This window comes from Hipposideros armiger, unplaced genomic scaffold (assembly GCF_001890085.2).
Source record: "Hipposideros armiger isolate ML-2016 unplaced genomic scaffold, ASM189008v1 scaffold_386, whole genome shotgun sequence".
Classification (NCBI taxonomy): Eukaryota; Metazoa; Chordata; class Mammalia; order Chiroptera; family Hipposideridae; genus Hipposideros; species Hipposideros armiger.
This window is the reverse complement of record NW_017731736.1, coordinates 135,624-158,339: the sequence shown is the minus strand read 5'-3', so window position 1 is coordinate 158,339 and position 22,716 is coordinate 135,624. Positions and strand designations below refer to the sequence as shown.

At 35.6% G+C, this 22,716-nt stretch overlaps 1 protein-coding gene across 1 annotated transcript in view; it reads right to left on the bottom strand.

Moving 5' to 3' along the window:
- Positions 1-1,307: 1,307 nt before the first annotated feature.
- The window catches only part of GC (GC vitamin D binding protein), a 38,399-nt gene continuing 16,990 nt past the window's right edge, over positions 1,308-22,716 (bottom strand). The window contains exons 4-13 of the mRNA XM_019663230.1: positions 21,671-21,882; positions 20,335-20,467; positions 19,509-19,603; positions 17,086-17,215; positions 15,613-15,815; positions 14,183-14,312; positions 13,632-13,729; positions 11,614-11,746; positions 4,880-4,934; positions 1,308-1,484 (exon numbers count right to left, since the gene is read on the bottom strand). Of these exons, the coding sequence (XP_019518775.1) occupies positions 4,899-4,934; positions 11,614-11,746; positions 13,632-13,729; positions 14,183-14,312; positions 15,613-15,815; positions 17,086-17,215; positions 19,509-19,603; positions 20,335-20,467; positions 21,671-21,882 (1,170 nt within the window). The 3' untranslated portion in view covers positions 1,308-1,484; positions 4,880-4,898. The remainder of the gene's footprint in view (positions 1,485-4,879; positions 4,935-11,613; positions 11,747-13,631; positions 13,730-14,182; positions 14,313-15,612; positions 15,816-17,085; positions 17,216-19,508; positions 19,604-20,334; positions 20,468-21,670; positions 21,883-22,716) is intronic.

Below are 22,716 nucleotides of genomic sequence, written 5' to 3'. Positions count from 1 at the left end.
TTTTTTAATAAAGGTGATATGTAAGGTATAAAAAATTGAGGACTACTTATATAATAGACATTAGCCAGTCAAATCAGCTATGGCTAATAGGAGATGGAAATTCAAAAGCATTTCTTTAATGTTGGGAAGCACTTAGGGAGTAAGCATAAATTTTGGCAATATTTTCTCAAAAGAGCCCTGCTTTCTATAAAATTGAACAAATGTAGGCATAATTATACATATAAAGTATAAAATTAAAACTTTTGTAGTAAAATGATATCATATTTGAGTCAGCAATTCTTAATATAAAAAAAGGCAAAAGGTTTGCTGGAAAACATACCCAGGGGATCCGTGAAAACACTACTTCAACCAATCATGTAATATTTATTGAACACTTTATGACAAAAAACCCCAGTTTTACCTGGTCAGGAATAAAAATACTTGACCAAAATGGACCAGTTTGTAGTAGTTAATAAATAATTTATAAATAACTTCTCAAATAAGAACAGCAGAATTTTTAAAAATTCATTTCACAGAGCAATAATTCTATGTGATATCCAAAGGAAAGGGGTCAGTGGTTAAATTTGGGTATACTAAATTATATACAGTAAATTGTGACTCTACAAATCACATATACTATGTTTGTTTCCAAAACCAATTTGATCAGGGAACATGTTTTTCAAATGTGCCGGTTAACCTTGCATGGCATGCTGGAATTGAAAGCTAAGTCTCTGGGGTGTTTGTTTTTTTGTTTTTCTTTACTAACTCTATTACCTTCATTTGCGTATAGAGTCTCATTCTCATATGTTTATCAATGGTATCTACTTCTCAAAGTTGGTTTTGAAGTTTCATCAAGGTAATTTTGGAAGTGAAAAAGAACTTTAAAAATCTAGGATTGGGTCCAAGATGGAGGATTAGGTAAACACTATGCCTACTGCCTCTCAGGATCACACCAAAATTACAAATAAATTATGGAACAGCTGACCTCAAGAATCATCTGAACAGAACACCTGTAAGTGAGGATATAAAGAAGAGGACATCACCCTAATGTTTTTTTGTTTGTTTTGTTTTTAAGAAGTGAGCTATCTTAGGCTATTTATGGTGGAAGGCTGGCTAACTTTTCCTTAATAATACTTAAGCCTGAGAAGCAATCCAGGAGTGGAGCTTAATGTGTTGGAAATTGTAAAGTGGATGCTCAAAGTTGTGAATCTTTTAGAGACACAGCAGAGATCTGGAAAAAGGGGCTTGTAAGGTTGAGGTTACCTACTGTAGTATTTGTGTGAAAGTCACAGAAATAGTGTGAAGGTTTTGTAACATCCTCAGAAACATTTATGGTTTGCATTGTATTTCAATTTATTTTGATATCAAATCATTATATTTATCATTGTATGAAGATATTGTGGCTGATAAAAAGTGAGGAGTATCCTAGAAGTCTCCCCAGGAGCTCTGGTTTTGCCTCGGTTAGGCCATCAGATGTCATTCCCAGGGTGGTTGCAGCTCTAGGTCTATGAGAATAATGGAAAATGTTAGAGAAACAAGAGTTAACGGGCAACAATCATAATACTGCTCAACAGATGCATATAAGGTCAAGTTATTTTTATGTTTAAAGATAAACCTATCTAGCATGACCCATATATTCATGATGGCCCACAAGGCAGGTCCAGAATAAAAAAAAGTAGGCAATTCCCAAGGTATATCATACACTTGTTTTTTCTTTTAATTAATGATGTATGTAATTTCCTGCTTTAGGAGACTGAATACTCACTGCAAGGGGAGGGCGGGGGAAGCAGTAACCAATGATACATTAGCCTTCCCCTGCCACTTCCTGTCATAGAATTGAGATAATAGTTCAGTAGTTGTATTTTAGTAAAACACTGAGTGTGAGTTTTTATTAAATCACCTTCTACTTTATAATGAGGCAAATGTGTCTCCTCTTTGATTTCACCCCCCACACACACACCCTTTTCCAATAGAGTACAGCAGAGTTGTATCATTCTATTTGCACAGTGCAAGAAATTCTACCTTTCATTGTTCTCAGTGAATTCATGCCTTGGAGTGAGGATGAGATAGGAGACACACCTGTGCTTCCCCCACTTATGTTTTTCTTATAATGTAAGCACCTGGCTGTGCTGAGTGTGATTCCGGTATTTAAAGTATTTTCCATCCAAACTGATTCTACAGTGTGAGCCAGCTCTTTTTATTTGTTGGCAACCCAGGGAACACTAATTGTGTCTAAAGCTGAAGGGGAAAAAAGATAGCTGGTTTTGTGGGACTAATTAAGAGATAGTAATTCGTTCTCCAACGGACATGCAAATCAATTTGGGGCCTTGAAGAAAAAAATTGATCAAGGGGACCAATAACTACCAGATTGACAACTCAGGGTTTATAATAAGACTTCAGTTAAGAATGAAATAGCATCAACAAACTGTTGACTGGAAGACATAAATTGTAGGTGTATCTAAGCATGGGAGCACCTAGGGAGAAAGGTTTCAGCTTGTATAAGCTGTTCAAACCTCTGAAGAGGGGTATGGTTTTACTAGAAAGAAATATTAATATATAGTCAGCCAAAATTGGTTTAATGGTTTAGAAACTGTTTCACACTAAACAACTTGTACAACTTCTGTCACTGAAGAGTTTACCTGTTACAGTAAGAGAAAAATCATAGAAGAAAATGGATATATTCCAAAGCAATTTAAAATATGAGAAAAGTCTGGTCTATCTGGGGGAACTGGTGCTCACTACTTAGTATGAAACCATTAATCAAGTCCTGGATCGAGAGTAGCTGTGTTGTTTTGGGGCAATGTTGCTGATGTTTGAATGAATCGAGGCTTGTCCTATAGAGCTATGAGATTCTCCCTGGAGCTCAAGAACCACAATCTGCTGACTGTGTCTTGGAAACCTAGTAAAACGTTTAGGTTGTGGCATCATTATTTCTGGATATCATGTGCCCCAGTCCTACAACCTTGTGAGCAAAGCATAGTTTGCTCTTTCAAAGCCACATAAATACTCCTAATATAACTGTAGGTAGCCCTTTATCACTGCAGATTGTCATTATAATAAAAAGGCAGTGGATAAAATTGACCTCAAGAGTCGATGCATATTGTTGAAATCTATGAAAGGAATATATGAGTTATTTTTAGGGCTTCCTTCCAGTTGACCAAAATGCACTTGGGTAGACAAACAACAGGGACATGCAAAAATGGCAAGACTAATTAAAGACCATAGAAAAGTATTAACTAACACAAGATAAATGATAAAACATTTCTATAGAAGATGAAAATAATGAGTATGAACCAGAAGAATTAATACACTAGAATAGAATCATCAATCTATCACTAAAAAACTGAGGTTACCTATTGACTTAGCATTAAAAGTATTTCTGAAAGTTGTTAGGTTAAAAAAAAAATCTCTTGAAATCCATCAAATTAGTGTTGCCTCCCCTTTTCTTAGCCTGAAAGAATATACATGAGACACTGGAAAGTGCATTCTGAACTCCTAAACAAAACATAGCCCAGTGACAACAAATCCAAAGGCGAAATTATCATAGAGCTCACCAACAACCCTGATTCCTATTAAAGCTTGAGATATCTTGAAGGATGGGATGTGAGTTAACTGTTGTGTATCAAGATGTTTAACTCTAGGGAGATTACATGTAGAATGAGATAAAGAGACCAGATTTAACTCTAGAATATTTACATAGCAAATAACTCAGATTTCAATTTTTTTCCCCAGAAATTATTCAGAGAATTTATTTTCCCTTTAACTATATCTATATGACAAAACACAGGCATATATAAGCAAGGAAACTTGTGTTTTAGATTCATATTAGCAGCAGCAGTAACAACTTTGCTAGGATGACTACAATTTTCTAGGTAATTTATAAACATTGTCATCTCACTTAACCATTAAAGTGGTGCCGAGAGGTGGATATTGTCATTTTCTTTTTACAAAACCTCCCAAGCTTTAGGAAATATAAATAACTTGCTCAAGTTCACAAAGACAGATAGCTGGAGTAGGGATTCTAATTTAGATTGGGTAGTTCCCAAAATGAGTTTCCTTGACCAGCCAGCCCCATTATACTGCTTCTCAGAGTGCTAATTTTCTTTGTTACGGTTTCAGAGGATTCAAACAGTCAATCATTGAAAACCTGAAGATGATTGAGTAATTTAATTTTGTTAGTTGATGGCTTTTGCTTCCATATCATTTGGGGGAAAGTTGTTAGTAAATTAGCAAAATAATATTTTTATATCATTGAAAAGCCTCAGCTTAATTAATGTCTAAGATAAACCAAAACCATTGTTTTCACCATTTGTAAATCTCAGAAATAGTATCTTTAAAATAAAGATAAATCTGGAGAGAAAATATATTTTGTCGAAATGTGCAGAGTTGAGGTCATCTTCAGTTTAAGATGGAATTCTGTCTAAACTATTTAATGCTCTTAATATCTTCAGTCATTTTAAAATGGGTGAAAATGTAATATCTGAAAGAAACAAGTGATAATATTTCAACAGTATTGCTTTAATTTGAAGAACACCCCTTTCAATCTAATCTACTGTGTTATCTTTAATACTTGATAGACTCTGTCTTTGAACTCACATTTTTTTCTATTGAATGCATCAAAATTTCAGAAATAACCTCATGCTGTCATTATCTTAGATGTAATGTTATGATGGGTACAGTACCAGGCTGGGGACCCAGATTCTAGTCCTAAATGTGTCAGAAGTTGGTTGTATATACTTGTGTAAGCTCCTTAACTTTTCTAGGTGCTTAGTATTCTCATCTGTAAAATGAGTTTGAATAGATAAGTTAAAATAAATAATTTAAAATCTTTTCATTCTATGATTTTTAAAATACATTTCACAAAGCTGGGTTCTTTGCTGCCTTTAAAAACAATACTTACCTAACACAATACACATGCATCAAGACTGCAGGGTACTTTTCATTTCAGCATCAATCTGAAATGAAAAAAGAATATTATATAATTATTAATGAACTATTTTATTCATAAACTACCAGGTCATGAAGAAGGTATATAAAATTTGAACCTTGATTAGAGGAAAGGATTCTTGTCAAAAGGCAGTTTTATATTGAACTGTTTTTTGGCCACCCTTCACATTTATTTAGTTTTATACTGTCCCTGTCTTTAAAGAGTTTACAGCACTCTAGGAAAAATGGACAAGAAAAACATGACAATAGAGTTAATAAGTGCTAATTATTGGGTGTGCCCAGAATGTTAAAAGGCAACAGAAGAGCTTGAGGGCAGGGAAGGATTCCCAGAGGTATGTGGGAAGTGGATCCTGAAGCTTGAGGAAAGATATAGTCAGGTTACAGCATCTAGATAGGGCAACCCAGGATGAGTCATCAGGTGCGAAAGCCTTAAGGTGAGAGCAAGTTTAATGTACTTGGGAAAACTGCAAGTAGTTCAGGAGAACCAAAGGAGAAGGAACCAGAAGCAGTGATAGATCAGGTTGGAGAGGAAATTAACGGTCCAAACTCTCTTGATTTAAAAAAAAAAGGACTTTAATTTAGAAGCAATGGAGAACTTTAGAGGAATGTATTAACTATTTTGTGTTTTGTTTTTGTTTTGTTTTGTTTTTAAAGATTTTATTGGGGAATTGGGGGAGAGAAGCACTGTTGGGGAATCGGAGAAGGGCAACAGGCAAGTTTCTATCTTTTTGTTCTTCAGTCTAGTTGCGGAGGACGTTGCTTCACTGGCCCATGTTGGTATTATTGCGCTTTTCCCGGGTGAGGCAGATTGGTCGCTGGCCACTGGACGGCAGCTCTTGGCAGCTCACCCTGACTGCTGGCTGCTCATGCTGGTAGCTCATGGCAGCCCACTGCAGCCTATGTTGTCGCCAGCGACTCATAGCAGCCCAGCTCCAGGTCAAACTGTTGTTCACCATCTTAGCTGTGGAGGGTGCAGCGTCACTGGCCCTAATGTGGGATCCGAACCAGGGCCCTGCTGCTCAGAGCTTGTGTCCCAAGCTAACTCTTAACCAAGGCACCACTTGGATGGCCCCTATTTTGTGTTTTATGAAGGTTATTTTGACATCACTATGGTGATGGGATTGGGCGTGAGGCACTGGGAGTGGACTAGAGATAAGAGACCATTTGGGAGGCTGTAATCTAGGTAAAAATTGCCAAATTTAAGTCCTGATAATGTACTTAAGATGGTTGGGGGAGATTGAGAGACACTGAGGAGTTAGAATTGATAGATTTGGAATTTGATTGGTATGTATAGAAAATAGGAGAAATTAAGATTCACTGTTTTTATCTTGGACAATGAGTGAATGGTAGTGACAGTCATAAATTTAGGGACTACCATAAGAGATTTTCTTTTTTTTGTTGTTATTGTTTTTTAAGATTTTATTGGGGAATCGGGGGAGGGGAACAGTGTTGGGGAACTGGGGAAGGGGAACAGCCAAGTTGTTGTCCTTCAATCTTAGTTGTGGAGGGCACAGCAAGCTCAGCTCCAAGTGCAGTCTGCTCAGCTCAAGGTGCTGTGTTCAATTAGTTGCGGGTGGGTGTAGCCACCATCCCATGGGGGAGTCGAACCAGCAGCCTTGTTGTTAAGCATGTACGCTCTATCCCCTGAGCCACCTGGGCGGCAGGTCCGCTTAAGGTGCTGAATTCAGTCTTTAGTTGTGGGCGGGCATAGCCCACCATCTCGAATAGGCAAGCTAGTTGTTAGGAGCACGTGCTCTCACCAGCTGAGCCATCCTGCCACCTGTTGACAGCTCAGCTCAGGCGCAGCTCACTGGCCCATGTGGGAATCGAACCGGCAACCCTATTGCTCAGAGCTTGCGTCCTTGAGCAAGCTCTTAACCAACTGAGCCACTCGGTCGGTCCCCCCTCAGAGGAGGTTTTAAGGGGAATATTTGGGGCATGTTGAGTTTGAATTTTTTGTGGGACAAGAGCCCTTAATATTTGGATAAAAATGTTGGTGCTAAAGGGAGAGAGCCTGGCTGGAGATAGAGATTTGGAGATTAAAGGCACGTCCATGGATGAGAACACGCAAGGAAAATATAATGTTGTAGAAAGTGAAGAAGACCATGGAAAAAAACTCTGGAAAACATAGACATTTAAGAGGTGGGTAGAAGAAGAGGACAATATGAAACAGAATGAGAAGTGAAGCATCTTAGAAGGAGAAACGGTAGACTATGATAATGGAATTCAGTGATACTACTGACCGGGTGTCGTTTTGCTTTTTTAATAATTTTGGACTTTCAATCAATAGTTAATAGTCTTTTAATATCAATATTTTGCTTTTGTTACTAAATGAGGGTTGAAGTCTGACAATGATGTGGAGAGTAACAGACTTGTATGAAATAACCTTTTTATTTTTCTAACATCATGCCTCTGTATATCGTTCAACTCATCTGTAAAATGGGAATTAAAATGGTACCTAACGTTCAGAATTATTTTAGATTCTGTAAACATATACATATAAGGCTATTAATATTCAGCTTAATAAATAGTATTGGCTTCATAAATGCTAACTCCGACACTGAGGATCATAAAATCTAGATATACTAAGAGAGAAAAAAAACTATAGTTGGACATGCCAGCTTTTCCTGAAATCTGACAGAGGCAGAAAGGGGAGGTGGTGGGCGTGGAGGGAAGAAGTGGGTCCGTCTTCTCTTCGCCCAGCGTCCACTTGGCTATTTGCATGTGTCTCTGTTTTCAAGATTTTAATAATTCCAGCATATAAGAATGGCTTTCTGAATACTTTGGGAAATCATGGTTGATGCCCACTAGCACTCTGTTGGGACATCTTAGAGGAAGCATAGTAATGAGTTCTCAGAAGAGTGCCTTATCTGAATGATGGTGGAGAGAAAAAAAAAATTCGTCTAATTTTGCAACTGTAAGTTTTTCTGCAGTCAATGGACCTCAGTGGCATAATAAAATGAAGCAATTCTGAGAGTGCTATGGTGAAACCAAAAGAAAATTACACTGGTTTTTCTATTTCCTAGTCATTTCAGGATCAGGGTGAGGGTAAGGCTAGATTATCATATAATGAAACACAAATATGATTCAGAAACCCCTTTTGCCACTCTTCCAGTGGCTATGCCAAGTATATTTAGAACGGCAGATAGAGATGGATCCCTGGATATAAATGACTTGGAGGGAATGTAGTGGATGGGCATTACTTTTAAGGAAATTTTTTTCAAGCAAATATAGGACAGGAGATTTAATAATAATTATAATCCAAATATTACAGGTAAGTGGGACAAATACTCAAACTAAGCATTGAGATTTAAAGTGAATGCTGCTCTAACACATTTAGCCCTAACATGAAGTCAGAAAGCAGAGGTGAGATCACTTACCTAGCTATGAGATCAACATAGAAAGATAATCAAAATGGTTAGTAGAAACACCAGAAGGTCTAATCTCTGAATGCTCTAAATAATCAAATGTGTACAAGTATCTCAAAAACTCCCTTCATCTCACTCTTCTTTAGCAATTACTGAAGATTGGCTACTTGGCAGCAGCACTGCTATAAATTTACTGGATATAAAGAAAGAAAATAGAAAGTTACAAACCTGGCTTCTCATCATTGTAGTTGAAGATAACAGCTTTTAAATAGCAATATGTTATAATGGAAAATATACTGAAAAGCAACTCAAGGAAATGAAAAGCCAGAGGCTTGCAGGAAGGAAGCATGCATTTTGTGAATAAAGCTCAGTTTGTCTTGTATGATGTCAAAAAAGGAAATGTGTATCTAGATAAAGAGCTAAAGGGACTGGGGAAGGGTTATAAAAGTGATATTTTAACAGAATGTAAAACAATATTTAGACTTTTTTCCTTTTTCAAAATGACTGAATTAGACTGTCAGAGCAAATTCTGCTGGTAGCAAACAACTTCTAGGTAAGATGACTTTATTTTTCTGGGGCAAGTCAACCTAAATTCAGCTGTTGTATTACCAAAAGCACATGGTTGTAAAGGAAGGAACTGCTCAATTTAATTGTTTAATGCTAAATGTTTTAATGTCAATAATGACCAAAATACCCCAACATTCCAGCTCTTTGAATTTTTTTGTTTGTTTAAATTCTTACTTGGTTTGAATTTTAATGAAAGATTAACATTATATATTTCTCAGCCGAATTTAAGGAATAGGAGTTTAGTCTATCGTACTCATTTCATCTGGAATTCTAACTTTACAAATTGTTACAAACAAGATTAACACTGAGGTTTGGGACCAGAGTGTAAATGTAGAAATTGGAAGAGAAATCAGAATCTCTAAAGGTATGAAGAAAAATGAACAAGATGATGTTTTGGGTTGTCGGAAAAGTCATAACGTGTTTTTGCAATGAAAAACAGAAAAAATATGTCATGACTTTTCCAACAGCCCAATAGCTCAATTTGTCAAACTGATTAAGGCTTTGTTAGGCACTATCCAGTAAAAAATAAGCAAAGCCTCACTAAAATATTAAGAGAATCGGTATGCATAATTCAAGACTTTCAAAAATACTTTACACAGCCTAATTTTTAAAAAGTCACTTCAACTGTAAAAACGCTGCTATTGAGAACAGAGAATAGATATTTTCCAGTTGATAGAGAAAGCCAGACTAGACTCAGCAGAAATTATGAGGGGCTATCATGGTTTAAACTGTAGAAAAATATTCTCATAAGTGAAGCTACCTGTCAGTGTAACAGGCTACTTCTAGGAGAAAATAAATTGACTATAGGTATTTAAATAGAGGCTGAATGATCTCTGGGAGGAATTGAGTGAAAAATTACACTAGATGATTTTTATAGCCTTCCCATATTTTAAACTTTTGTGATTTTTTTTTATTAGGTTCTTGGATATTTTCAATTGTGCTCTAACAGAATAATAATAGAAATAGAAAAATAATAGAATAAAATAAAACCAGGTTTTGTTGCTTTCATGGTTTAATAAATAAAAATTCATTTGAATCTTAGAAGGAAAAACATTCTTTAACTTATTTTAAAGGACTTTTATTTGGCATTAAATGATTAGCCTAAGTGGCATTGACCTTTACATAATAGTTAAATTACTTTATGGACAAAAAAATAATGCTTCAAAAATGTATCATAAATGCTTCTCCTTTTTCACCAATATATGGCATAATAATAAAATCCAGTCAGATAAATCTCAGCCACCAACTTAATATCATGAACTTCAGAAAGAGGTCAGCAAAGGAAGAGCACACTTTGATATGGCAGAGTTGGTCCTTAACCCTGCCTCTATATTCCAGAAATGGAATGGCTGAGAATTCTTGGAATTGACACTAATATCTCCAAATTAGCAGTGCAGTGAAATAGAGTGCTATCCTTATCCTTTGACTCTTCCAAATAATTGAATTGACTGCTGAAGAGTACAGGTCAAATGGAGGATGTGAACAGATGGGATGAATGTATCTGAAAAGGGCCAACCAGACGTCTCCCATGGTATAGGGTAGATACTGACTAGGAGGAGGAAATCCTAGTATAAGACATGTAACAAAATGTTGGAGAAAGCACAGATCAAGTCTATTCACGTTGGATCCACACAATTGAAACTGGGCTCTCCTCCACTCCTTCATACCTTCAGTCGACATAAAGATAGAACACCAAGTACCAGCCTCACACTGTGGTTTTTAGGAGAAAACTAATAGCTCAGATATGGTGAAAGGAATACACTAATCAACCTATCAGAAAAAATGAAAGGTCTGGCTGGAACTGCACAAGGTAAAAGAAAAAAAGATCTGGCAACTATGCAACTATGAGAGAGAGGGGGAGGGGGAGGGGAGAGGGAGGGAGAAATGCAGAGAGGGGGAGAAAAGCAAGAGAGGAGGAAGACAGGAAATGTGAGGAAGCCAGGGGGTGGGGGGAGAGGGGGGGCGGTGTCATAGTTAAAGAAAGATGAACCCAAGAACTAACAAATTAGGAGTAGGGAGGGAAATTAGAAAATATGATAACACAGTTGGAAGCCAATTGATAGTGTCTAAAAGGAAAATGTACAATTGAAAATGACTCTAACAGCTTCATATCAATTTTTTTTTAACTTCTAGAAAATAACTCTTATGGGAAAGAAACATTTGTATGACCTTTAGTAATTAAGTTGCATTTCTTTTTCTTGTGTTATAATAAAGCTAAATAACTTTTATAATCAAGTTAGAAGCTGTAGTATAATCCATTTTTCTAAAAGTATATATATCAATCTATCCACTAATACCTATGTACATACTTTACACACAGCCTAATTTTTATATACATATATAATATAATTAATAAAATATACATATATAAAATAAAACTTTCATGAAATACTTATTTTCACTATGTTAGATGGATTAATATTTATAATCTTTTTTCCTTTCATTTAAAAAACTTAATAGATTACAACCTACAGTTTGAAAAACGTTTACTATACTTTGCTGCCTGTATTCACACTTTTTTCCTTAAAAGTTTAAAATTTCATAAGTTTTGCAACTACTCAGTTTGCTTTCAAATTAGTATAACATGAAAACAGTCGTTTTTCTTTCATTGTAAAGACAACAAAGTTATAATAGCACCAGGAAAAGACTGCCGTGTAATGGCATTTTAATAACAAGAAAGAAATGAGTAAATCTGAGTGCATTAGTCTTTCAAAAATTGTGCAGTGATAACTGAAGGGTCAATTGTTCTTACCTCAGAATCACAGTAGAGGGGAGGTGAGTTTATGGAACAGCACTTGGAGGCAAAGTCTGAGCGCTTGCCAACCAGCTCTTCGAGTTCTGTGTCCATGGCATCAGGCAATTTTGTTCTCAATCGTTCTGCTAGTCTGAAAGACCATTTTTTGTAAGGTTTTACTAGATGTACTTTATAAACATTTCTAATGGAAAATGATAACCATTTCAAATATTTTATAATAAAAAAATGAAAATAGAAATACTTGTCCCTCAAGAAAATTCTATATATCTGTGGAACTATTTTTAGTGACTCAATTTGAGATTAGAAAGTGAAATCTATACCTCTTTTAAGATCATGAAAGTAAAGATAAGTGGCTGCTGAATTTGAATTTCAGCCTTTCCCCTTAAATTTGCTGAATTATATCAACTTGGATAACTTCCTCTTCTATTTCCCTTGACCTCTCATCTCTCCAGTTCTAAGTTTCAAGTCCCTTAAAGACTGTTTCCCTTATAGAAATTCATGCTACTGTAATTCTTTTTCTCGTCTCTCATATTTTGTACAAGTTTCCCCTCATTTGCCTACTTCTCAACTAGCAATGCTGCAAAATGCCTTTCAAAGTTAGGGACTTTTGGTTCTTGTTTTGCTTCTGCTGTTAACAGCTCTCTGTCACTTTTAATGTGGTGCTAGGATTTAAATTTCCTTGATTCTTTCCCAGGTTGAGCTATGATCTTGGTAACTCTCTACCCTCATGGTGGACAACTCAGCCTGGTTTCATGACTTTCTCCAAGAATACTTGGCCAGCCCAGTAGAAGGCCATGGGAGGCAGAAGAGACCCATATTTATCTAGCACTGGGGTTGGCAAGATGGATGCTGGGAAGGGACAAGTGTGTGGGGGGACTAATTTGCTCCTAAAGCGTTATTGAAATGAGTGAGTTCCAGCTGGGAGAGGAAGCCAGTGAGACCAGAAGGAACTCAGAGAAAGTGGGGAGAAAAGGGGTGGTGGGATTTCAAATACATAGAATGAATAGTCTCAATCTTCTCTTTCATAACCTTAAATGTGAATTCTAGTACATAGTCATCTGGAACAGAGATTATATCAACTATCACTTAATTACCTCCATGCAACTCTGGAGTTTAAAACTGTTGGTAGAGAACTTAATCTTGCATTATCTGTTTAACATTATACTACTTCCGTAAAGTATCGACTATACAATTTTCTGATAACTGGTAAATAACAATTGTGAACTTAAGGCTTTCACAGTTTTCATTTTCTTTTACAGCTTTGCTAAAGTTGAATTCATGGGGGTCATTGAAAGAAGTGATTTAGGAATTCTTTAGAAAGGTCTTTTTGTGGAGTTCTATTTGTTCTTACTTGAGGCCTGTGTTGTTCAAGATGATTTGAAATAGATCTAAGACATTTACTTAATGAATTGGAGAATGCCATGGTCCTTTCAATAGAGACATTTTTCAGGAACCCAGTAAAACTACTTTCCTTATTATGGCCTATTTAACATCTAGTTGTAAAGAAACACTTTCTCCTCTTAATTGAGAAAAATGACTATTGACAACATTATAGATGGTTAATTAACATTTTGGGGGGGTTTATAGAGAATAATACTGGTAATGGGTGATACTATTCTTAATTAAAAGTTTGTGTCCTCTTGTCAGACAATATGGCATTAAGTTAGAAAACATTTCCAGCAGTTTTATAGTTTATCAATTACGTATAGCGACATCTACAGATTAATAAACTATGGGCTAATTTCTTTACATGAAGACCCTCCAGATCTTGTAATTTATATTTTTGTGGCTGTGTTCTAATTTACCTCTCATCTGATATACATGACTCCCCCCCACCCCAGAAAAAAGTTTCTTCTTACACAAATATTAGATTCTATTTTAAAATACTCTTTTAATTGGACCTCCTTTTTATATTGCTCACTTAGCATATCTTAAGTCTTCAACTATGCTTTCAAATCATAATACCAGGGTAATATTGATAAATTGATGGGATATGGCCAGAACAATTCCCTTACTTTTTCTTGTACTCAGTAAATGTGTTTTCTGAATAATCTGCACATAGTTCTTGTCCCTTATCAATGAGAGAAGATAACTCCATTTTCAGTTGAGGGACCTGTAAGAAAATAGTAATTACATTGAAAATTATTTCTTAATACTGTTCCAGGAGGCATCAAATCAGAATTCCATGTACCATGTCAGTACAAGTGTTTAATCTACACTGGACATTGGCAAACATTTTCTGTAAAAGACCAGATAGGAAATATTTTTGGCTTTTTTGTATGCCACATATCATTTCTGTTGTATCTACTCAATTCTTCCATTATGGCACAAAAGCAGCCATAAACAGTGAGACTGGCTTGTGTATGAACACTAGTATTTGAATTTCATATAATTTTAATGTCATGAAATGCTAGTTGTTTTTTGGAAAGCCATTTAAAAATGGAAGATGATTTTAGCTCACAGGCCATACAAAAACGGGCACCAGTCCAGATGTGGCCTGTAAGCTACCGTTTGCCAACCCTTGAGCTAGACCAGGGTTGATAAAGAAATCTAGCAAATTGTATACCTTAGCCTTAAAACAGGCAGTAGAATCTTCAGAGTCACAACATTCTTGAAGGCTTCTCAGTGTTGGCTCAAGTATTTTGCTGAGGAAGACTTCCGGGACATGAGCCCTCCTACTTAGTTCAAATGTATACCTAGCATGAGAGAGAAAGAAGATGATACACTTTAATGTGCATAGCTATATTTGCATATGCCTGTCATGGTTTGAAATTTGACATCTATTACAAAGGCAGAGCACCTGGTTTCTACATCTTTAATTAAAAACAAAAGATTTAGCTAAAACTGAATCCAAATCAACATGTTTAGGATTAAAAATAATATCCTCAATGAAATCTGAGTTAATAGTTGTTTTGAAGTTATTGTGACTAGTTAATACTGAATTAAAGCTCCATATGTACTATATATACATTTATATACTATATTATATACACATACCTACTTTAAATGCATATGGAACTGTCCTTTGTGTAACAATAATACAATTAACTCCATATAAAGCATCAAGTAGGTACTTTAAGTGGCTTTTCTGTGCAAATAGATTTGTGTAAATTCTTTGATTGTCTGAGCCCATCGTTGTCTATGCATTTATAAAAACAATGAGTATTGGGCCGGCCCAGTGGCGCGATGGTTAAGAACTCGCTTGGGATGCCAGAGGGCCCGGTTCGGATCCCACATATGAGGGCCAGTGACACTGCCCTCCACAGCTAAGATGCTGAACAACAGCTCAACCTGGAGCTGGGCTGCCATGAGTCGCCGGCGACGGCGTGGGCTGCAGTCCCTGTGGCAGTGCATTGCCATGGGCTACCGTGTGTGGCCAGCAGCCAGCGTGAGCGGCCAGCAGCCGCAGTGAGCGGCCGTCCAGAAGCCGGCGACTGATCTGCCTCGCCAGAGAAGAGCGCAATGATGGTGCCAACTTGGGCCAGTGAAGCAACGTCCTCCACAACTAGATTGAAGAACAAAACGACAGCAACTTGTCTGTTCCCCTTTCCCCAATTCCCCAGCACTGTTCCCATCCCCCCAATTCCCCAATTAAAAAAAAATTGCCTTAAAAAAAAAACAAAAAACAATGAGTATTTAGACAGAGTTTCAATGCAGTCTAAATTCATCTCTATGATGTTGAAAATTATGTGCTGACCTGTTAATTCAACATACATGTGAAATATTTTTATGCCATAAGTATGTGTATGCTACTCATAGTGTATGTAACCAATGTTGTATTTATCTTAATTCTTTTCTTAGTTGGTTGAAAGCAGATAAAGGTTTACCATTTCTTCCCCATCTATTGGGCTGTCGGAAAAGTCATGACGTTATTTTTCTATGTTTTTTGTTGCAAAAATGCGTCACGACTTTTCCGACAACCCAATAATTTCTTTGTTGTTTAATGCTAGTGAATATCAATATTGTCAAGAAAAAAATTAGATCAGTTCTACTTACCTGTCTATGGCTTCAGTGTTGCCTTTACCACACACATCTTTACTTGTGGGCAGCTCGACTTCCGGCAGCTTGAGTGGTTGAGCAGCTGGTGTGAAGTAAGTGCACATAAAAATGTCCATGGGTGTTTTCTCTTGACAACAGTCTTTAAATTTAGGATTCTTTGTGGATAAGTTGTCACAGATTTTTACTGTGTGTTCAGGCAGCTACAAAAGTAATTGTGATTTTGTGTATTGTTAATTTCTTGGTAAGTCCAATTAGAAGTAAGGAAGTTTCCTTTAAAGAGGTAATTAAGTTAAAATGAGGCCTTTTGGATGGCCCTAATTCAATATGACTGATAATTTTATTAAGAAAAAAATTTGGACCTGGACAGTTACAGAGGGAAGACTATGTGAAGACACAGAGAAGATGACCAAGGAGAGAGGCTTCAGAAGGAATCAATATTGCTGGCACCATGATCTTGGATTTCTAGTTTCCAGAACTGGGAGAAAATAAATTTCTGTTGTTTAATACAAAAAAAACCACCCCAAAACAAACAAACAAACAAAAACAGTAAGGAAGGTTTACATAGGCTACCAGCCCTGGTGAGGTATATACAAAAGTCAGTGTGAATGTTCTTAGGAAGCAAATTGGTAGAATATTTTTGGAGGGAAATTTGCAATATGTATTAAAAGCCCTAAAATGTACAATTTGACTTCCAAGAATTTATCCTCAGAAAATAATTACGATGAAGAGAAGATTTAGCTATAAGGCTATTAAGAGCAACATAGCTTATAATACAAAAAACAAAACAACCTAAACCCAATAATAGAGGACTAGTTAAATAAAATATGGTAGATAAATGCAGTACATGCAATAGATACATACAGTAGAGTCCTACTAGCTATTATAAGTCAGGTTGTAGAAACACACCTATTAAAAAGACCAGGCAGGAAAAAGATCTCCTAAAGAGGTCTACAGACTTGGAGAATGACAGATGTTGGAAAAAATTTGGATGAAAAAATTATAACAGGCATAATAAAAACGGTATCTTCTAATAGAAAATGGTTGCAGTCTTGTCTAATAGAACTTTACTAGGTGATGATGAAAATTCTCTGTATCTGTACTAACACTATTGAGCGTTTGTAACATAGTGTGACTGAAGAACCAAAGTTAAAATTTTATCTCAGTTTAATTATAATTAACTTAACCATATACAGCTACGGGATACTGTATTGGGCTCCGCAGGTGGACTGAGTCCTTGGGAATCAAGTAATCTTGTCCTTGTGTGTGAGCTTTGCCACTTATGAGTTGTGTGACTTAGAAATTATTGACCCTTACTAATCTGTTTCTTCATTTGTAAAGCGGAGTTAGCAAGATAGTTATAGTTCATAGGATACACGTGAGGATCATTGAGATGATGCATTTAAAAAGCAGCTTAGAAGAGCGCCCGCCACTTAGTGCATGGCACATGGTGATGGTGATGGATTTTCTTACCTCCTTGGCCATGCAGTCCTCAGAGGTAGACTCACAGCACTTGGAGAGGATTGTGGTAACATCTTCAGCTAGTGGCAAAACATCCTCCAGATTAGCAGTAGGTGCTTTTTGGGCTAATTTTATGAGATGGCTAAACAGTTAAAAAAGAATTTGTTAGCTTACCCCAATTCTTAGTTTTCTTGGTTTCGTTATGAACACAAGTCTGGAGGAATGATGCTATAGTTCCAACTCTGTCCCCAACAGCTACATGGAGCACATGTGCCATGTGATGGATCCTATGTGCTGAATCTGCTACTCAAAAGTCAATCATTGCCAATGAATCTTTTAAAATATTTGGTACTCATATACAGCTTCTCTCCTGGCCAGATCTACATAGTTGAAGCATAACTTTAAAATGTTAGATCTAAAATGGTAGTAAAGAAAACATTAATGTCTCTCTATTCATAAGGATAATGCTGTGTTTGGGGGGCTCATCAGTCATCATAAATGTTTTTGTAAATTCACTTAGAAACTACAGTACAAATAAAATAAAAGAAGTAATGGAGATATACAGCCTTAAACCACAGAATTAATACATGGTGATGTTTTGGTGTGAAACCCTTAGTATTCTATAAGGTTTACAATGTATTAAGTATTTTATAAGGGATTATGCTCTAATAATTGACATATTTACCTTTCACTTACTATATCAGGAATCTTTTCTATATCATTAAATATTCTATATTGTGGTTAAAAACATAGAACATTAAATTTACCATCTTAATTATTTTTATGTGTACAGTTCAATAATAAGTAAATTCATGTTGCTGTAACAGATCAATAGATCTTCTTTGTCTTGTAAAACTGAAACTTTATAATTAAACACTGATTTGTACCCTCACCCATGGCAACCACATTTTTACTTTCCGTTTTTATGATTTTTACTACTTTAGATACTCCATATGACGAATCATACAGTATTTGTCCTTTTTGTGACTGTATTTTGCTTCTCATAGTGTCCTCAAGGTTTATCCATTTTCTATTATAGTATGTGACAGGATTTTCTTCTTTAAGACTGCATAATATTCTTTTTTAAATCCTTTACCTGAAGTTTACTTTTTAATTCAATTTATGGGGATGACATTGGTTAATAAATTATATAGGTTTCAAGTGTACAGTTCTATAATACATCATCTATATATTACACTGTGTGTTCACCACCCAGAGACAACTCTTCTATCACTGCATATTTGACTCCTTTTACCCTGTCCTACTACTCTTCCTCCCCTCTTACCTTCTGGTAAGCACTTAACTGTTGTCTGTGTCTGAGTTTTTGCTTGTTTGTCTTGTTTGCTTTTTGTTTTCAGTTTTATATGTCACATGAGTGAAATCATATGGTTCTCAACTTTTTCTGTCTGATTTATTTTGCTTAGTATGGTCTCAAGATCTATCCATGTTGTTGCAAATGGCAGTATTTCATCTTTTCTTATGACAGAGTATTTTTGCTTTTGTTGCTTGTGCTTTGGTGTTAAGAAATCATTGCCAAATCCAATGTTTTGAGGTTTATTTCACTTTTTTCTTCTGGAAGTTTTACAGTTTTAGATCTTGTATTTAGGTCTTTATTTACATAACATATTTTAAGTTAATTTTAATATATGGTATAAGGTAAGGTTTCAACTTGATTCTTTTGCAAGTGGATATCAACTTTTGCAGCACTCTTTGTTGAAGAAACTGTCCTTTTTCCATTGTGTATTCTTGTCACCTTCATCAAGAATCATTTGACCAAATACATAAGGGTTTGTTTCTGAGGTCTCTGTTCTATTCCATTGGTCTGTATATTTTTTTATGACAGTACCACAGCATTTAGATTATTGTTGCTTTGTAGTATGTTTTGAAATCAAAGTATGAAGCCGCTTTGTTATTTTTCAAGATTGTTTTGGCAATATGGAGTCCCTTGATATTTCCTATGAATTTAGGATGCTTTTTTTCTATTTCTGGAAAAACGTGTCATTGGAATATTGATAGGAATTACATTAAATCGGTAGATTGTGTTGGATGGTATAGACATTTCAACAATACTAATTCTTCCATTTTATGAGCATGCAGTCTTCCTATTTATTTTGTATCTTCAATTTCTTTTGTCAATGTTTTATAGTTTTCATTAAATATTCCTTTACAATATAATTATAACAAACTGTATAGCATTCTTTCCTATGATATACCATAATTGATTTAAGTATGCTCTATTCTAGGGACACTTAGGAAGTCTTAATTTTTTCATATTTTAAAAAAAGAGCAGCAATATTTGTAGCTAAATCTTCACACTCAGGGCAGTTTCCTTGGGGTAAATTCCTAGACACTGATGTAAGTATAAATTAGTGATTCTGATATATATATATATATATATATATCAGTGAACCATACTAATGGTAATTAAGCTTTACCTGAGCCTTGATTTCTCCTTTCCATAAGCAGCATATTGTGAACAGAGTCTATTTGACATCATGGTGAGAAGCGATAAATGTTTAATCTGGAGTCTCTAGAAAATAAGTTAGAGAATCTCATTAGATGGTTAAGATCCATTGAAAGCAGTGTGTAGTAATGGCAAAAAGAGACTATTAATATCATGACTTTTTAGAAATTTTAGTTTAATTAAAAAATTATTTTTCAATTCACATTCACAACAATATTATATTGGGTTGTTGGAAAAGTCATGACATATTTTTTCTATGTTTTTTTGTTGCAAAAATGTGTCATGACTTTTCTGACAACCCAATATTAGTTTCATGTGTACAAAACTACATAGTGATTAGACATTTATATACCTCACAAAGTGATCACCCCAATAAGTCTATTCCCATATGACACTACATAGTTATTACAATATTAATGACTGTATTCCCTCTGCTGGTAGGTGTTGAACTTATCGAGGGAATCACCTCATAAATTACGTGTATAAATGTCTAACCACTATTCTGTACACCTGAAACTAATATAATATTGAATGTCAATTACAATTGAAAAAAATAGTCACAGGGATGTAAAATATCATGACTTTTTTTGATGACTACAAAACTCAATTCTGATCAAAGAAATGTATTTGTATTTCTTTCCCAGAAATGATGGTATGTTTTTCCAATTAACAAAATGCAAAAAAAGGCATGCTAGAAACTTACTGATTTCAGAATCTGAACTTCTACCATTTTAAAACAGGAATAGCATTAATAAAGGAGGGGAAAAAAAGGTAACTATGTAATAAATGATACCTACCTCTTTGAAAAAGCATGTGATTGGGCTTTGTGAAGTACAACAGGACCCTACCATAGACAGATAACTCTTGGTGTAACTGACTAAAAGTGGCAGAGGAGCTTGGCCATAATTAATGGAATATTCATACATAAATCTGTGGGGAAGAAAAATAGTAGAATTTGTCAAAACATTTCTAGGAAACAAAATCTTATAAGTATTTTGATGTTGAAAGGATGCATGCTAAGTTAGTTTATAGTTTTGATATGTAAAAAGCACTATGGATTTGCAGAAAAGGTTATAATACCAGTCACTTTTAATCAATATTTTCATTAAATAAAAACAGGTTCTTTCCTAAATTTCCATGTGACTTGCTTGAGAGGAAGGCCATTTTTACCTTTAATAACGTAATGTCTCAGGTGTATGCCCATGGTAGCTGCTTATTAATATTGATTGACCTAACTAAAATGAATGTAATTAATGGATTTACCTTTCATTATCTATCTCAGTTTACTGTTCTAGACAATGACTATGTGTAAGTTTATTTATTGAAATCTTTAAAATTTTTAGGCACATAAGCCCTTATGGGCCTAAAAGAGGCTCTGAAATCTTGGGCAAAATCCTCTCTGAAAATTTACAGCAATGAGCAAGCTAACCAATTTTTGTAAAATTGTCACCTTGATTTCATACTTTTAAAGCCAGTTTGAATGACATATATATATATATATATATATATATATATATATATATATATATATTTCCATTATCATTGATCTTTTCCCCCATTTTTATGATCTTCTTAGACTAATATAAAGAAGCAATGAATAACCAGGCTTCTGATGAATGTTACACCATGAGAAGGTCAAAGTAATATGTTTATTTATATAGTTCATGTGTCATAGTCACAACTATTTCTGGGGATGTACTGTGGGAATAAGGAAAAGAAGCTGTTTATCTCTTAAGCTTTGCTGGAAATTAAGTATTAAAAATGTGCACAACAATAAAATTCTATCAGGTGGAGTATGCAAAGATCCCTAGCTTAAGGAGAGTCACAATAGCTGCTGCCAAATATTTGAAAATACGTCATGAGGACAGGGAATCCAAGTAATTCTGCTTCAGATAATAGATAGAACGCGCTGGGTGGGAGTTTGGGAAAGTTGATTTCATCTCTGTCTGAGAAAGGCATTTACAGTAATCAGGACTGACAGAGATGGGCTGCCTTGAGTGAAAGCCAAGTTATTGTTATTGAAAGTTGTCAAGGTTGCTGTAGAAGAAGTGTCTCTATAGAATCCGGGCTTTGATTAGATACAGTTCTGATATTTCACGCCCTAAAGTTCTACTTCTCATGAAAGCAGCTTACTGGTCAGCAAATTCCTTGGGGTCTTTCCTGAATGCCTCACAGATTTCATCATTAGTTGGCTCTACGTAGGTTGGAAATTCTTGTGGCTGGTGCTTCAGGGCAGCCATACAGAGTTTCTTTTCGAGGCCCTCTTTGGTGCAGCACTCAGAGGTTCCTGGGTGCACTGGGAATGGAGAGTCACTTTCACAGGACCTAGCAGACAATGCTGAGGTCTAGAATGAGAGAAGAAAAGCAAATAAACTCATATGTATACAAGTTTCCAGGCTTGTAATTCTCCATTCATCAGTGTAGCATCTTTAGTCTTAAATTTTAAAATTCTCATTAGTAGCAACCGTCTATACCAGAGGCTTCATGAGATGATTTGTCAACATGGCAGGTGGCATAATCATAGTTATAGGAAAGGACAAGGTCTTATTTATGTTAATAAATGACTTTCCTCAGAGTAGAATGAAAACAGAACCTTCATTATTAAGTAGACTGTGTTTGATCATAACCATTGAAAGCTTTATCCTCTAGCCCAGGGCCTCTCCATGGGGATATTAATGTCTCTGAGGATAAGGGAGGTCATTTCAAAAAGCTCAGATACGATCTCCTACCTGCTTTCTGCTGCAGACACCCCATGGAGAATGAGGACTTACCTCTGCCCTCCCCCTTTCCCTTGATTACAGGAGCCAACTCTTAACTCTTGCCTGCTTTAGTCTTTTCCATTGGTTTGCATTCTTTTACCTAGTGGCTCTTGAGCCTGCTTTTGCATCAGAATCTCTCATAGCATGGATAAAAGTAGAAATGCCTGGGCTGATTCCATATTCTGATTCCATAGGTCAAAGATGAAGCCTGACAATCTTTTTCCCCAAAGCCCCAAAGCTTATTCTAACATTTAGTGTGGGTTGAAAACCACTGGTAGAACGTAATCTACTGCCTCAACACTAATACACTTGATACATATGGGAAGACTAAGCCTATGGCAAGTGTACCACCAATGTAACTGTAGCAACAAAATGTTCTTTCCGGAAAGAATTTAGGATAAAAATGTAGAATAGAAATTG